General features: G+C 30.8%; 2 protein-coding genes across 9 annotated transcripts; both read right to left on the reverse strand.

Annotated features, from left to right (window-relative positions):
• Positions 1 to 541: 541 nt before the first annotated feature.
• LOC126848248 (uncharacterized) lies at positions 542 to 11,992 on the reverse strand. 2 transcript variants are annotated; one of them, XM_050589003.1, is made up of 6 exons: positions 11,224 to 11,992; positions 7,909 to 8,017; positions 3,235 to 3,567; positions 2,433 to 2,665; positions 1,991 to 2,311; positions 542 to 1,911 (listed from the first exon to the last, which is right to left on the reverse strand). In XM_050589003.1, exons 1-6 carry the CDS (start codon positions 11,526 to 11,528, stop codon positions 1,665 to 1,667), a joined length of 1,548 nt encoding a protein of 515 aa, XP_050444960.1. In that variant the 5' UTR covers positions 11,529 to 11,992; the 3' UTR covers positions 542 to 1,664. The 2 variants fall into 2 exon arrangements, with proteins under 2 accessions (XP_050444960.1, XP_050444961.1); XM_050589004.1 differs by lacking the exon at positions 11,224 to 11,992 and adding an exon at positions 8,461 to 8,863.
• On the reverse strand, positions 11,932 to 18,239 carry LOC126848235 (uncharacterized). 7 transcript variants are annotated; one of them, XR_007687225.1, is made up of 12 exons: positions 17,584 to 18,239; positions 17,229 to 17,489; positions 16,913 to 17,116; positions 16,349 to 16,539; positions 15,729 to 16,223; positions 15,452 to 15,607; positions 15,200 to 15,343; positions 14,727 to 15,041; positions 14,534 to 14,644; positions 14,255 to 14,434; positions 13,309 to 13,612; positions 11,932 to 12,077 (listed from the first exon to the last, which is right to left on the reverse strand). XR_007687225.1 is itself a non-coding variant. In XM_050588958.1 (10 exons), exons 1-10 carry the CDS (start codon positions 17,768 to 17,770, stop codon positions 14,330 to 14,332), a joined length of 2,169 nt encoding a protein of 722 aa, XP_050444915.1. In that variant the 5' UTR covers positions 17,771 to 18,239; the 3' UTR covers positions 14,084 to 14,329. The 7 variants fall into 7 exon arrangements, 1 of the variants encoding a protein (XP_050444915.1); XR_007687222.1 differs by having other exon boundaries at positions 11,938 to 12,077; positions 12,485 to 13,612; XR_007687226.1 differs by having other exon boundaries at positions 11,948 to 12,077; positions 13,314 to 13,612.
• Between the last annotated feature and the right edge of the window lie 18 nt (positions 18,240 to 18,257).

An 18,257-nucleotide genomic window follows, 5' to 3' on the forward strand; every position in this document is an offset into this window, starting at 1 on the left:
AAAAAAATAGGAGAGAAAGGTACAACTTCTACAATTCAAATTGTTTTAAATACAATGTGATAAATTTAGATAGTTAGATTAGACAAGTTTTATTCAAATAGCGAATTGTTTCGTATAAACATTAGGATTTTGATTTGTAGAATTTATATGATATTTCGTGCAAAATTAACAATAAGTAATTACTTGCATGTGTAAGCGCTTCACAATTAGAAATAAATAATAAGATTATTATCTGTTTTCTTTATCAAAAGTGAAGTTGAAATCGAGAACTATATATATTATACATATCAGAGCAGAGCAGATAATAAAAGATAATAAGACAATAAAATTAAATTGAAAATTGAATGTTCCTGAACTCACAATTCTAGAAATCATTTTTATTTATTTCAATTAATATAATTCTGATCATATACAACAATCAATTCCATCACTTTTGTCAATTTTTAATATTTATTAAGTCTACATTTAATGCTAATAAACTTTTAAAGCTAATAAGATTTTTTAATAGGTAGGATATTTAAGAAATATAAAAGAATCTGTGTTTTTCATCGTATACATATTTTTATTTGCATTCATAATATATTTGTTTCTGAAATTTCATAACATTATCGTAACAAGATTATGACGTGTTAGTAATTTGGTCCGTCATCATGCATGTACTTAAAATTGCACCCAAAAAAATAGCTTTCTTGACAAAAATGATAAAAATATTAACGAATAATAAGAAATTGTCGCAAATTTGAAACTTCTAATGTAATGGCGATTAATCTTTGTGCTCACTATACTCCAACCATTGTATTCTTTGGTGAATGCAACAACAATCACCGCACAACAACAATAAAACGTAACAATACAAAACAGATTTTTTTCAGAATGCAAACAATAACACTTTCCTATTATTAGAAAATCCGATTCGCACGCGAGAATATCGAATATTTCAATATTATATATATATATATATCACTTTTACTATTCGAAACCTTTAAAACCCATGTATACAATTTGCGAATAAGTATATATAAAGTTTGATCGCGATTGCAATTATTTCTATTAATTCAAATCCTTTTTATATATTCGTAATTGCAATTATCTAATTTACTCGAAATTCAATTCCTACGTTGAAGGAAAAAGAATCTCGGAATCTGCATTTAGGATTTTTTTTAATTCTAAGAGATAGGATATGTAATATTTTTTCTTCAAAAAATTCAGTTACAATATAAGCATTATGGAGAAAAAAAAATTAATAAGCTTTGAAAAAAATCACAGCGTTTTTTTTAATATTTTACAAGATGTCTGCGTATTATTTATCGTATTAGTATCACACACGCAATTCAATTAATAATTAAATTTTGGAAGAGATAAGATTACATTTTTGGAAGTGGCAGGGTTTTTCAAAATGTGGGTCAATTATAATTACTTTCTCAAAAATTACAAGAGCTTCTATAAATATCTATAATAAATTCTCGTATTTTCAATTTTTTCAAAATAATAAACATGCAAATCTCAATAATCTTAACACTCTCCGACAAAATTCGACATTCGTGAAAGATTTATTTCATTTCGAATAAATCTCGTTTTTTTGCAGATTTCACCCTATGAAAGAGGCGGGTGAATGGGAGGATGTATATAATGAGTTCTTGTCTCGGTACAATATAAATACAAATTCATCGTGATTCATCAGTCTTACTTATATCCAAGGAACGATCAAGCTTATTTTTCGACTTTCGTCCAAGCAATCTGCGAAAAGACGAAGTCCATCTTGAGCGAGTGAATCCGTCTCTTCCAGCCGCGCCCTGATCATCAGCTTCGCTGCTATCTAGCGATTCGCTGATGTTTCTGCTCTTGCTGCTACTGTTATTGCCAACATTGTCAAAGCATCGCGATCTGCGATCCCCCATCTCCGAAGAGAACCTGAATTGGTAATGTAAACTAAAAAATAAGAATGCAAACAAATATTCTTATAATAAAACTTTCATAAAGTTAAACAAACCCTGAATCCGAGGAGAAGGCTCTGACTGTATGTGGGACACTGGAAGTTGCCGAAGAAAGAGAGGGTTCGGCTATCGGAGTATTTGGATAAGCCTCATCGTCGTAAGCACTGTTGCTGCTGCTGGTGCTACTACTGCAACTGCGGCTGTTGGTGCTACCGTTGCTACTACTGTCGACGCTGGAGTCGTCGATGTAACAGATTTCGCGATCGGCCATGGACGAATCGATTCTCGGAACTCGGGACGATGACTGTATCGTGTTGGGTCGTAACCAACTACGAAGATCTTGTAAGGGCGCTTGAAGGCACTGCAAGAGATTTCCACTGCAAAATTAAAAAATTATGATAAAATTATGATTAAATCAAAATATTATGCGTTTCGCTTAACATGTTAGTGTTTGATCGTGTCAAATGCCGACATACTAAAATCTCAATCTTTATTTACTTGTCGCGGTAATTGTTGACGTTGGAGAAAGTGCGTCTGGCATATATGCAAATGGAACATCGGCGACGATTCCGGCAGGATGTTGCGTGAAATGTCGCGGCGCTCAAGTGGCGTGTAGCGTGTTTCAGTGCGATAGTCTCCCTTGTCAGTGCCGCAACGCCTTCTTCTCGACGGCGTCGTTCGGCTCCTAATTCGTGCTGTTCCACTCTGAGTTTCTGCCGCAACATTTCATTCTGAAAGAAAAGAAACGATCAGAGAATTGATATAGCATAAACTTGGATGAATCAAAAAGTAAGATTCTCTATTTTATTACGATTTTTATTTACAATTTATAATAACTTATATATAACAAATTGTTGTGTTAAAATAGAGACAATAACAATTATTTTTCAATATAATCTTCGAGAAGATTAATGCGCTTGTTTCATCTTTGCACGAATTTGAAGATTTTCTCTCAATAAGAATCCAGCTCTTTAAATTTGAACAGCATTCTATACTGCTGCATCATCTAGAAATCATCTTCCTTCAAAATGTTTCTTTTCTTCAAGATAAATCTTCAAACTCATTCTTCAAAATGGGACAAGTGCGACAATCTTTTCGATATTAAAAAATAATTATTAGCTTATATTTTGTTACTAATTGATGAGTCTAATTTATACAAATTGTAATAAAACAGGGAATTTTCCAAAAATATAATATGCGCGGAGATAAAAAAATAAAGAATTTCTTAAAATAAATCAATTCTTTTAGATAAAACTATATAATATGTCTATTTGAATCACATAAACGAAAAAATATCTACCTCTCTCTCCAAGGTATCCCTTTCGGCGCGAATGATAGTGGCCTGTCGGATGACGTCTTGGCGCGCTCTGTCGAGATCTCGTCTTGTGATCTCGTTCTCCTCAAGCTGCATTTGCAGACGACGAAAGGCTGACTCTCGTTGCTGCTCCAAACGATTTTGCGCCTCTATGTAACTATCCTTTTCGGCTTTCGCGCGTTCGATTTCCTCTTCCAATCGGAGACTTCTCTCCAATTGTAGAAAAAGCTCGTCTTCCTTGCCACGAAGTTCCGTCTCGCAACCCTCCAGCCGTCTTTCCAGATTCCTACGAATCTCCTCCAGCCTATCTCGCTCAACCTTTAAAAATAAGATCATACAATTTCATTTATATGATTTTTTTAGCGCAAGGAAAATTTAAACTTTAAAACGCCCGATAAAAAACCATATATAAAAAATATATATATAAATATTAAATATATAAATAGATTTAATTATATCAAATATATATGTCCATATAAACTTTCTTTCTCTTGTAAAATCTTTGTCTACACATACAAGAAAAATAATGTAAAAAATAATTAAAAAATAATTTTTATTTTTATTTTTTAGAAAAAGTAAAATTTAAAGAATTGAGAAAAAATAGCCTATATATGTATATATAGATAATAATTTTTACTTACAGGACACACTTTTTAAGTTACTGGTAATAATTCTAATAACTCATACAAGATTATATAGCATGGTGTTCAAAGTTTCTATCACAATTTTAAGGTTTCTATTTGAATAACATTTTCTATCTTCGTATGTACGAATAAAAAAAATCATGTAAGAGAAAAAAAACCATATTTTATACAAGGTCCAGACTTTATACATATATGCATATATTTATATCTTATTTATTATATATGAACATTTTTCTCCGGAACTGGTACTTAATATGTCATATTGATATGATTTAAAGTTTTTTAAAAATATCTTTCAAAGTGTGATTTTAATAATTTACGCTTTTTCTTAACAATCTGGCAAACCGCGTCTAGCTCGACTTCGCACGATCGTTCGATGACGCCGGATGACGCATATACTCGGTACTCTTTCCTCGCAGGTTCTAGTTTTGTCTAATGGCGGCTTCATATTGTAGGTCAACCAGGTAGGCAAACGAGGTTGATGAACGCTAGCTATGGGGTACTGAGAATAGTAGGCTCTTCTAGTGAGTTTTTTTGTTACAATGACGAAGAACGAGAAGCCGGAAATACCGAAGAAAATATATGGCTGATTATATTAGAGAAATAGCTGAATAAATAATATGTGTGCGTGAATTCTATTAATTCTAATTTTATCAAGATGTATATTTATATATATACATATGTATGTATGTGTATATATGTACACAGAAAAAAGTTTGCTACCATAACATGTTTTATGCTACTGTGTACTATAATTTACTAAACAAAAAAAAGTTCTATTATGTCAACAAAATAGATTTTGCTGTAATATTGAACAATCAGTTATAATAACAAAATTTGTCACTGTTACAACAAATTTATATATATTTTAACAGTTGTGACTTTTCTCTGCAAAATTCTCTTTCTCCGTTTATGTGTATGCATGTATGTATGTATGTATATATATATAATATATATATATATATATATATATATATAAATACATATATATATAATATTTTATTATTATTTCGCGCACATATTATTTGATGCGCTATAGCTAGTAATTAATAACTAATATAACTCAAACTTTTATTGTTATAAAATGAACGGAATAGAAAACAAAATGCAATAGAGAAATATAATCGAAGTATCAATATCGTAGCTCATGTTTCACTTCTTTTTTTACGTCACACTTTACTTGTTCCCGTCGAGAAATATTATCTGAGACAAGTGGTAAAGAGAGCACCGTAGTGTGAAAAAAATGAATAGTACGTTACAACATGATAGTATTAATTTATATTATTATTAAATTATTATGTGTACAAGCGCACAAAAATATTTAATGATTAGAATTTTTTTTTCGTCAAAATATTATGAGCTGATAAAATCAAAACAAATCTCTAATCTCTATAAAAACATTAATCCAGGGATGTCTCGTTTAAGAAAGAATGAGAAAAAGCATCCTGGAATTCACGCATATCTGTCACATTTCCAATCTCAAACGCGAGAAATTCAAACGACAAGTAGATGATGAAGTAAAAAATATACTAAAAAACCGGAGGATGCAAAGACAGGATATGCATGCATTAGGAAAAGTAGGATGACGAGAATAATATCCGCACCATTTTTTTTTCTTTTTTTTTTCTGGTTACGGTTTACGAACTTCTCGGAATGCATGCCTAAAGATGATCTAAAACCCGATATGGTGGTCGACGTAATTCGCGCATCTCAAAACGCGATAACTTGAAAAAAATTGAAAGGAAAGTTATTTGTAAAAAAAGTAAATTTATATACAAATTAACCATTCAATTATTGCATAATGATTAAAATATTGGAAAGAAAATTTTATAATTTTGGTTATCATAGGTGACTATAGAATCTTTATAATAAATTATTGCATCCCGAATACAGAAAACTAGTACAAGCGGTAATTGGCTGACTGTCATCTCGAAAGTTATGGCTCGACGAAGCAGATTTACAAGTCTCTCAGCGGGAGGTATCAGAAAATTATCAAGTGGTAAGATTGAGGAAATATCTGTGCTAGAGGTAAAGCAAAGCAATTTCTCGCCTCGAGAATGTCTTGTTTTTCTACATAAAATAATCGCTATGAGTGTATCATTGCGTGCCATTGTATAAATTCGAGCGACAGATATATTTAAAAAATTTTGAAGAAAATATTTCTGAATTTCATCATACGTTTAATGACATTAAAATCTACCTAAATATAAAAAAAAATTTTATTTGGTTAAAATAAAAAATTTAATTTAAAAACTAATACACTAAGAGACACATAATGGAAGAGTAATAGTTGGCCTTGAAATAATGCTGATTAAAAATCGCAAGATTATGGACTATCCATTTATTTTAAATTAAAATTTAACGAATTTCCAAGGATTTATAAAAGCCAAAAGTTCACAGGACTGAGCATATTATTATGTATGTTGACTAAAATTTAAAATTCCAAAAAAAAAAAAATTGTGTATTTACTAAAAAATGTCACGAATAATCGAGAATTACGTACTTCGCGGGACGAAAGACGAAAGTCTTTGTCGCGATTAAAGATAGAGAATGGTCTTTCTCGGCCGCTACAATATGTAATTATCTGCGCGACCAATCTTACTGAAAAAAATGCAATGCTCCGCGGAAAAATTTCGCCAATAAACCTTCCACTTTTCCCAATTAAAATTCCTGACGATCGGTCAGAAATTTCGGAGTACGTTCTCTCCACACTAATATAAAAAGTAATTATCCAGTTTAAATTACTTGTACGTCAAAAGAGATATAAATAGAGTAGAGTTAATAAAATAAAGATCAGTATATAGCAAAGGAAATTTCTCGCGGAAAAAACGGATTTCTTTTAGTGATCGCTTCTCTTGTCTTCGCAGCTGTTCTTCCGGTTTCGCGAAATGGTTCGCGGGTAACGTTACAAGAAAGGAGACTCGATTTCACTTACTAACAATCAGCTAGTGAGATAACATCATCGAGCATCGAGAATAATGGGATCGCGGAACAATCAAATTTGATAATTATCGTCGCAACACAAATCACGTAAGAATAATTTTTGTGTAGAATATGATTTATCGTTCACATTTTGAAAATTAATTGGCGCAAAGAACGATTTGACTCCTTTTCGATTTTGTTAGTCGATTTTATAGTTTTATATCCTCTTTTTGCAAAAACGAAAAAAATAGAAAGCGTCATTCCTAGATTATGTGACTGTGTCTCAAAATCTTTTTTTTTAGAGATATTAAAATAGCAAAAGATTAAGCAATGGAATATTTTGTATGATATTCTTTCGTTTCGATTCCACCAGATTAATGGCAAATGTCTCCGCATTCGGCATTGATTAAATGACTCCATGGTACGGAACTTCACGCATAGCATTTTCTTTCTTTTAATAAGGCCAGAATAATTAGAAATAATAAAGAAGTTAAACGAAAGAAACTTGACGATAAATTGAAAGAATATTTTTAATTTCCAAGTTAATCTTGTAACACAATAAATAAGAGATGTCACAATGGAAACTGCTTTTTATTATCAAAAAATAGCAATATTATCAGCAGCCAAAGTATTAAGATATGAAGAGACCAGTTTTATAGAAAAGAGAAATAAAATTACAAATAGTAAAGCTATGTATGACATATATATCCATGAAATATTAAAAATAAAGGTTGAAATGTATTAGTTTTACAAAAATGACAACAGAGAGTAATGTGAGTAAAACTTCGAGGCCTACAAATTATTTCGACAATACTGACAAAATGAACCGTGGGAATAAATGCAATGGGTGTCGCTCTAACAATAGTGATGAGCCATAGTATGGGAAAGTTTGGTATAATTTTCTTCTATTGTACGTGTATTATAAAATAGTATAATGTATATAAAAATATAAAGAAGAGTGAATGCAATTCTGTACAAATACATACATATTGATATATTGATGTAATTGAAGAGAAAATATTAAAGATCAAAGATCAGACTGATGTGCGTGTATGTATATGTATGTTTATATGCACATATATTAGTTTCATACCTTGATTTCATGATAGCGTTCCTCCAGGTAGTAAGTGATATTCTTCGCCTCCTTATACTTTTCGGCGAGATCCACGTACTTGTCATAATGCCGTTTGAACAGGACGTATCTGCGGAAAAAATTAAATCAAGGCGGTACAATAAATTTCTTATATTTTACAATCATCTATCTAGAGAGAAAGAGAGAAGGAGAGAAAGCTCTTTCTGTATTATAGATCATATTTCAATCGTTTTTTTTTTTTTTTTTTTAATTGAATTATCTTGCGTCATTCTTTTATCTCTCACATTTAACGATTATGATCATATTAGAATAAGAAAGTAAATGAGAACAGAGAGAAGTAAAGAGACAGAGAATATACATTTTTATTTTTTTAATTCACATATATATGCTATTAGAATATGATTGGAAATTGAAAAGAAATCATAGAAAAAAGAAAATAACATCGATCTGGATGATATTAAAATAGAGAAAATCAAAAAAGTTTAGGATCATAAAATCATTTATGAAAAAAACATATAAAATTTTTTTTTCCTATCGAATTAAATAACATACGCGAACATGCGTGTCTCATCGCCGTTCATTGTAGCATCGGAAAGTCTACGATAGTTCTGCAGTCTGTTCCCAGCCATTGAGAGAAACGGAACCGGACATGCACACTCGTTTATCTCACTTTGAGTCTTGGAGTTTTGGGACTTTGCGTTTGAAACCGATTTCACCGCATTAATCGCGCGATGAATCAGACTTCCTCCTCTCGTTCGTTTGCTGACTGGTCCCCGCGAACACAACTTTCGCTTTCATGAAATCGGCTGATTCGTTCTTAATACTGATTCGTATGATTCGCAGCCCGGTAGTCGACGAGCAAGTGGTCGGGTTGGCCTAGCTTATGCACGATGATACATTCCAAATGAGAAAGTCACCTGATCCGGAAACACGAAGCTCGCGTCACACGAGATGCGTGATTGTAATCAATAACACAGTTCAATAAAAAAAAAAATATAATAATAAAGACTAACCGGTTTCTTTAGTCTTTTTGATGCTGAACACAATTCCTGTTTTGCAAACTGTTCCATCAAGTCACAAAATATCTATTTTATAAAATATTATAAAATATTACACGCAGTTATGATATGTTAGATGTGTTAGAAAAGTTTTATTGTAATAAAAATTAAGTATGTTATTAAGACTTTCAATTCTGAAAAGAAATTTTTTGTCCCGTCTAAGATAGATAAGATATTCATAATTAAATGTGGAGTTTATTGCGGAAAAATTGCAAATTAAATCGTTAAGGATCTATCAAATAGTTTTCAATTATATTTATTCAAACTTATTTAATAATAACTTATATATGTGTGTATATATATATATACATATATATATATATATATATATATATATATATATATATGTATATAAATTTGTATACCACAAATATTCAAACAATTTTAAATGTTAGATCAATATTATTTCTATCATTTTAAATTTGTCAATTTTAACACCAAACTCGTATTCATCAATCTAAAAGACTATAGGAAAAGATTAATCTTCTTTTTATCGTTTGAAAAAGATTATTTTTTTGTGAACTGTGTAATCGATGACATAATCAAAAATTATATTCTGAGCGCGTTTCTTTTTAATTCTGTATTTAACGCGTGTAAAATAAAAAATGCTAAATTCGCCAAAGTTTTCGGAGATTTTTTATTCGATGCGCATGCATCGTGTATTAATATTTATATATTGTAACGGATTAATAAGTTAACAATCAACAAGATATTTAGAATATGGAAGAAAATAACAGAAAAAATAAATTTTCTGCCATTAAAATAAAAAATAGAAAATAAAACATTTACATTACTATTTAAAAAATTGGAGATAAATGATTTTATTTCCCCCAAAATAGTTCTAAAAATATGTTCGATGATTTTGTAGGACATTCTATATAATTTTATTAAATATTTTCGATACAAATACATGTTTCAAGGTAATAGGTAATAGGTAGATACTGAAATAAATATTTGATTTATTGAGTGACCGCGACCCGCGGAAGCCACTCCCGGTCGTTTAGAAAAGAAATTACGCTTGTTTCGGTCTCTTGATTGCGTAGATAGATTGAGTAGATGATAGTAATGATCTTCTTATATAGCATCACAAGGCCAGTCAAGTCATGAGTAATCAAGTCATGAGTAATCGGCAAAAATATTTTAACTTCGCATTTGATTTAACATAAATGTTTCACGAAAATGCGAGATTTCAAAAGTAAGAAAGCGTCCATAGTGACAGGCAATTATAATATAATAATGATATATTTCATAAATAAATAAATAATAAATAAATAAATAATAAAAAAATAATAATAAATAATTAATTATCGTTTGGTACGCAGCGCGCGCATTCGTCAACAAAATATTTAAGAGATCTATTATTTTCACATATTAATAAAATACAAATGATGATGTTGGTAAGATAATAACAAGAAATTAATTAATCACTTAAAACTTTACTTCAAAATTTTACTGCTACTATGAAAATCCGATATCAACACATATCTAAAAAATTTATAATAAGATTTTCTTTAGATACAATACTTAAAGTGGATCAATGCAAATATATACCTATGCAGGAGATATCTCATTTCCCTTGCGTTACTTTTTAACGACAGAATTTCTTAGAATGCAATTTGGAGTTGATCTTTCCTTAAGCAAGTATATCCGTTTAAATCTTCGAAAAATGAGTACATGTTCTAGATTTTTTTGCAGCGCAATAACTTGATAAAATTTTTTTATTTTTTAACAATATTAATACAATATTATTAAGTTCTTAAATAAAAATTTGCAGTTAAAAAAATTTTTTTTTAAATGCCAATATTTGCAGATTTATATTTTCATGCAAGTGTACAGAGAATTCGAGCTACATTCGACGGAATGATTTAATTTTGTATGCGAGTTTCTAATAAGATTCCGCATCTATTAATGAATTTTTTAATCCGATTCCCCATTTGTTAAATAAAAAAATCGATTTAAAAAGAAACAGAACTTTTTTTCAACATGCTGTAATTTTTTCATTTTTTTATTTTTTTAAATTTTGAAAAATCACTTAGACAGCTATTAATATGATTAATAAAAAACTTATATTTTTGATGTCGGATATGATAAACGAACATTTTCATGTACACCAATCAATCATTCAAATCATTGCGCTGCAAAAAATCTAGAAAATGTAATCATTTTTACAGATATATCCCTTTAATGATATTTAAATGATAAAATAAAGCAGTTAAACGATAAAATAAATAAAATAACTGTATTATCTTGCACTGACCTATACAGATCGTTCTCGGTAACAATGTCGCGAATGGAGTCCTCCGGGTCGACGGGCAACCCCACTACTCTGGACGGTGACGGGAGAATACGTCGCGAGGGTCCCGCGACGCCGATGTTTACACCAGCCTCATCGTAGATATTCGAGTCTCGGAGACCGCTAGCTGCGATCAGGTCATCCTCGGATGTAGCGGTGGGTAAATCGATATTCGGACTGGGAGACCTGGAGATCGCGCCCAAAAGATCTTCGCTTCTCGAGTGGCGCATCTCCCTAGTGCCATATCTGTCAATCCTGCGATGGTCCATCGTACGTTTTTTTCTGTCAGAAGGTGTGGCCCTAAGGAAATGATCGCTATACTCGGCGACTCGGGTACTCCCATCCGGACATTCCCACCGATTGATCAATTGGTTTTGGTTTCCGGTTCTCCGTCAGCTGGTTCTTCTCTTTGCGATATGATGTCGTAAAGATTTTTACAGCGCTTTAATCCGTTAAATTGTGCACTTTAATATTAGATTGATTTGTTTTAGAATAAAGTTCTTGATATTTTTTTTTAACATTCTCGTAATTTTACAGATACAGCCTATTTCCATGTCAATTCCTTGACAAATATGTCTACGAAGCCAAACTTCGTAAGTTCTCGTTGACAAAATTATTGCAGCAAAGAAATCGACGATATTCGTACACGAATCTCTCTACTACCATCGAAATTTCTCTTCACTTTCTTACATCGATCTTGATATTCTACTTTTCTGACGTCTCTTTTCCATATAAGGGGAGTTTCCTCGACAGATATACTTGTTCAATTTACGTTAAATTAATTTTCACTGTTCTCACTTTGAAAAGTCTTTTATAGGCTATACAAAAAATTACAACTGATAATATTATTGCCACAAATCCCTATAAAATTGAACTGTGCTTCGTTTTGCGATATAATTAATTCGAGTCAAGATATATATATATATATATACATACATATATATGCACTACTCGATATTATATACATACACATATACATATACATATACATATACATATATATACATATATATATATATATATATATATATATATATATATATATATATCAAGATATCACAATGGTTTGTGTAATTTAGCGAGGCTCAGCAGGCAGTAACGAGTTTCGCAATTCTTTGTTTCCTGTTCGCTCGCAGAAAGCATGTTGGTTGTTAATCGTGCTCTTTCCTAATTGCGCCCAGAGAGGTAAAATTGTAGAAACCAACAGAATCGCCACTTTTTTAACCTGCTTCGCTCTCCTCCTCCTCGGAAGTAACGGACCTCCGCCGCGCCAGGATTCTCCGTTACGTTCGTCGGCGCGTTAAAGCGCCTTCCACTTCCCAAAGCGAATGGACTTTAATACACTTTGACAAACACAAGAATATCAATTTCTCGATATGATTTGGGGCAATAAATATTTTCGATGAATTAAAGTTTTCAAATCTCTATATAATCGCTCTTAAATTGCTCGCTGTCATCCGGTATTTTGTTTACATTAAGCAGGAGCAATAGGTGATTATTGTTGATGTCAAATAGATCTCATACAAAGTAATCTTTTCTTGAAATAATATGTAAAAAAAAGGATAATACATACATATCCTTATTACTTTAACTATCAATTGAGAATTTCTCTTATTAAAATTTAATATAATGTCAAAAACACGCACAATACGTAAACTTTGTCATTATCTAACAAACATTGTAAACAACAAATATATATTTTTTTATTTCTCTCGGGAGTAACACTTATAGAGTTGTCATGTATATATATTCGCAGGACAATCCTAAATGATTGCTTTTAAACCACTTTGACAGTCATGAGTCTGAAAGTTTGCGTGTGTCAATGTCCACTCGCGGCGAATAAGAACGCAATGTTCCCCGAGATCGATCGTGCGCGAGGATCCTTGGTCCTTGACATCGTCGTTAGACGGCCATTTTCACGGTTTGAGCTCCATGGTTTGCGATTCGAACTGTGCTCTGATCCTCACGGCCGAGATGACACGAATTCTACCTGCCTGCCTACCTACGGACCATGCGCGGCGAGCTATCTTGCTCCGTTTGTACATTCACCTTACTCGTTTGTACACACGTTCCATCGATCGTATGGGCACTCGTCTAGATGTAACGCCGGTCGGGCAAGCAACTGTCGGGCACTCCGATTTGCGAATGTCGGAGAGATGGGTCTTTTTCGCATTCGCGCTGTCTAGACCGTCTCTTTCATGCTGAAAGGGGGATCCAGAGGGAAGGGACGTTTGCATACTAGTTTATACTGCTCTTGATTGTTTCGCTCCGCAAAGTAGTTGAATACTCGGAGATTCAACCCCGTGATTCAAAAGCAACGCAGGTCGACTTGCTTTGGATAATGGGCAATTCTCTGTATCATACCGAAGGGTGCAATTAGAATATTTTTTTTTTCGAGTTAAAATAATAATATTCTGGAATTCGTATATATACGAATTTTATTTATATCGCGGTTCTATAATAAATTATTTATTTCAATCTCATATTTTGATTTGAAAGATTATATTAAAAATTCTTTGAATGGTACTTAGTGTATGTTTGAATTTATATATTTATCACTCATGTAAATTTATATATTTATCACTCATGTAAAAAATTATTATTTCGTTTTATATTATATTCATGTTATTATAATTATATTTATGCATTGTTATAATCAAAATCAAGAGGTAATTAATAATATAAACGGCATATAATTGGCATAGGTAGAACAGCTAGAATAGGTCACTCTCATATTTTTCTATCGACAATTTTCATCGCAAGATTGGCGGTTTCTTCTTAGAAAAAGGAACTAATGTGATATAACAGCAGCAGAATAACGGTCACTTATCAATTGTCTTATGTATTTACAATATTGCAAAGATATACAAATATTTACAACATATATTTACAATACTAATATGCTATGTAGTTCGATTTTAAAATCGTAATCTACTGATATTATATCCTAATATATTTATATAAAAATTAAATACATACATAAATAAATACGCACCCTTACTTTAGTACTGGAATCATACTAAAAACAAGAACGGAATATTTATTCTTGTAGAAAATATTTTTAAATTCTCTATTTCTTATTTTCATCAGAAGCTATCTGTGAAGCCAGATTTGCAAATTTTGCCATATAGTCTACACTATTCTCTCCCATAAGGCATTGCATATGTGATACAACCTAAAATATTATAAGACAAATTATAATAGAAGATATAGAAAAAGATAAAATATATTTAATTAATTAACATGATATAATTTTATACATATTTATATTTACATCAGAGGAAGGACGAGTGTCTTCTATCTGTTCACCTGCTTGACTTCTCTGCGAGCCTTTCATAGGTGATTCAAGTTGTCCTAAAAAGCTGCTCAATGAGAAATCCGCAACCTGCGATTCAATTGTTTCAATGGCATTAATTATTCGTACGAAAAAAGCATTATGTTTATATATTGTGCGACTTATCGATTACCTCACTATTTAACCATTGATGTTCGCCCTCCTTAAGAATTTGAGTAGCGCTAGTAATAATTGAATTGGAATTCTTCGCATCTGCATTTGTTTCTAGAGCATCTAAAAAGCTTTTGTCCTGAACTTCGTTCGCGTTTACCGCTATTATTTTATCGGTTTGAGTTTGACATAAAGAAGATCCACCAATTTTACTTGCATCTGTTGTTAAACTTTCCGACGGTATATTTGGCGCGGATACAATGGGTAGTACCCTTTGTATAACGAGACTCTTTTGTCTCACTGTTCTACCTCGTTTACAAAAGCGTGTTTTAAATTTCTGTAACATGTATAAGTATGTATTTAAAATCAATTACTTTCTTTTGCTATGTATGATTCTAATCAGAAACATTTTATATAGAATAATTTACGTGCGCACGTGCGCACACATAATTTTTACATGCAATTACACTATCACAATTTAATATAATAAATTACATCAAGTTGCGTTTTAAATGCGTCAGCCGTGCCAATCTTATTATATGTTTGCGGAATAAGAGGTCTTCTAAATGTAGATTCCTTAATAGATGGTACTCGAGATGAAATCACTGTTTCATTACTTCCTGTTGTGTTGTCATATACCTAAAAAATATTCCTTCATAAATAAAAATTTATGACTTAATGTTCCATGAAAGTAATACTTTATATTTTATACATCATAAAACTAATAAAATTTCTGATATATCTTACTTTGTTTGTACCATAATTATGTTTTGCCAGTGACAATAACTTTTGTAAAACCGAACATAAATTATCGTCACGCATAATGCTAGAATCAGTAGCATATTGTTCATTAGGTAGCCAATCCCACCAATATTCCAGAGTAACTTTTGATTCACGACCAAACTGTTAAATTTAGAAAATTGGAAGACATATTTTTAAGAATAGTATATAAATGTACATGAAATTTTTATTATTTTCATAGTTGATAAAATTAAATTTTTAATAATAAATATTGTGTGCGCACCATTAAAAAGAGATCACCCACGGTGATTGTATTTGCTTCTTCAACATTCCAACCTTTCCGAATTCTTTCGATAGTTTCTCTACCAGGAAATTTGTTAGATTCTGAATGATTTTCTGTCGATGGTTTTTCTGTAGTATTTACAATCGCTGGTTTTTCAGATATATTGCTTCCTGTTTCTAATAAGTCCATATCGCTACTATTATCTGGCAGTGTGCAATTTTCATCAGTGCGGTTTAAGAGCTTTTTATCTGATTTATATCGTTTAATTCCCTTTTTCCCCACTCCTTTTAAATATTGAACAGATCCTAACAAATCCACTCTCGAGCTCTTGAGACCAAGACGTTTTTCATACGAATTCAAGCTAACACTATTACTAGTGAGATATTCTCCAAGATTTACCATCGGTAAAGCAATTTTACATCCTTCTTGTGGAGCAATTCGTAATAAACGAATATCTTTTACATCATTAGCAACGAGATTTTCTATAGTGGAACACTGTAATAAGTAATTAAATATTTAAGGATGAATATATTAGTATAAGATACAAGATGCCTTTATAAATAAATAACAATTCTACATTATAGTTAATAGTATATTATAATTAAATAAAATAAGGATACTGTAGTATATTTCGCGAGTCGCCATCGTTGTTGCAAAAATATTAATAAACTTGAAAGACGTCTTTGTATTGGGAGCAATGTGCGCACTCTTGGATTCATCGATGCTGCTTGTACTTGCCACCAAGCCATGTTATTACGCGGCCGCAGCTCTATTGTTATTCTAGATGGTAATTTAATCTCTTCCTGCCAATCTAGAGTAAAAAATAGACTTCTCTATTATTAAATATTAATCATTAATCTATTATTTCAATCAGGAAGATTCTCACCAATACTTCTTATATATAATTATCTAATACATATAATACATCTAATATATCTAATACAATTATTAAATTTTTATTCATAAATGTATCTTAATTTATCTAAACAAGTGCAGCAATAAAATTATTTAAATTTACAAGAATCTAACATATTGTATTAAAAGAAAAGTAGAAATTTAAATTTTGTATCTTTAATAATCTGACATTACAATATGGTAATGTTATATTCTATTGCTTCTACAATATGATAATATTATATTCTATTTATATTATTTTTCAAATATATTAAAAATTTCTAATATACCTTCTAATTGGTTTAATTTTCTAAGTGCTCTACATATTGGTGTTTTAATTCTCATAGTTTTTCCTCTTAGTCTGACTTGAGTGGATCCCCAATATATCAATTCATTTAGTCTTAAATGAATCTTCTCATGAATACGAGGTAATTTTCTTCTCAATTCACCATAATTTATCAATCCATATAATTCTTGGGAAGTTTTCTTAACATCTATGAAATTATATACATTATATAATATATCAAATCATATCTCTCATGATATCTCATAATATCTCTCATGATTATATATTATAAACATTTATATTATAAACATTTTAACAACCTTCTGAGAATTTAAGATGCTTTGATATTTTTAGCCATGTTCTGTAATAAAAATGTCGAATTTGCTCTTTATTCTTTATCATAGTGTCTGAAAGGCCACGCTTTTTGCCTTGATTTAAAAAATAGCTTTGTAGGGCATCAAAGTCTTTACCATATTCATTAAGCGCTTTAAAAAAAGTATTTTTATCTTCCATAGACCACAATTCGCATGAACGTTTAAGGGATCTTACTTTAGCCTCTGTTGCTTCCTCATCTTTTACATCTATGTTGAAAAAAAAAAGAGAATTTATCATTCAGCAAGTGTAGCGTTACATATTGATGATAATTGATATTTTTGTCATATTATCTATACGCACCCTTTTTTTCAATATTATTAGTATCACTATTATCGATTTTGAGCTTTTTATTACCTCGGACAATGCGAATCTGTGTATTTTTATTATCTACCAAGAGTTTTGTATCTGAGTAAGTTTGATTTACTTGAGAACACACAGGAATCGCATTACCAAATTCAGTATCCTCAGATTTTGTTGAATCTTCCATTTTAAGCAATATTTTTTATTACAATTTACAAAAAAGATATTCTTAGTAATGCATTTAAATTCAAATTTGATTTTTTGTATGTAGCATTTCAAATCAGTTAATAATTAATTTTAGAAGAAAAAGAACATATAAAAATGATAATCAATCTGGTTTTATAGTTTATATAATAGAGCACTCTCTCTCTTGATCTATAAGTGGAAGTTCTTCTTTATATACTTTAATTCTCGATAGGATATGGAATACACCATATATTACATACATATGTTTCCTTATAATTTTTGTCTTATAATCTTATAATTTTTTTTTTTCTTTTTTAATTTAAAAAGTGTTTTCTGCACACGAGAAAGTTATTCAGCAAATATACATCTAGATATCTGATTTTCAATATCTGTTCATATTCTCTTTTCTTCGAATAAGCATACACATAAAATACAGAGACGAAGACGAAATCTATTTTGCTTTGGATACTGGAAATCAAAACAATATC

This window comes from Cataglyphis hispanica, chromosome 3, assembly GCF_021464435.1.
Source record: "Cataglyphis hispanica isolate Lineage 1 chromosome 3, ULB_Chis1_1.0, whole genome shotgun sequence".
Lineage (NCBI taxonomy): Eukaryota > Metazoa > Arthropoda > Insecta > Hymenoptera > Formicidae > Cataglyphis > Cataglyphis hispanica.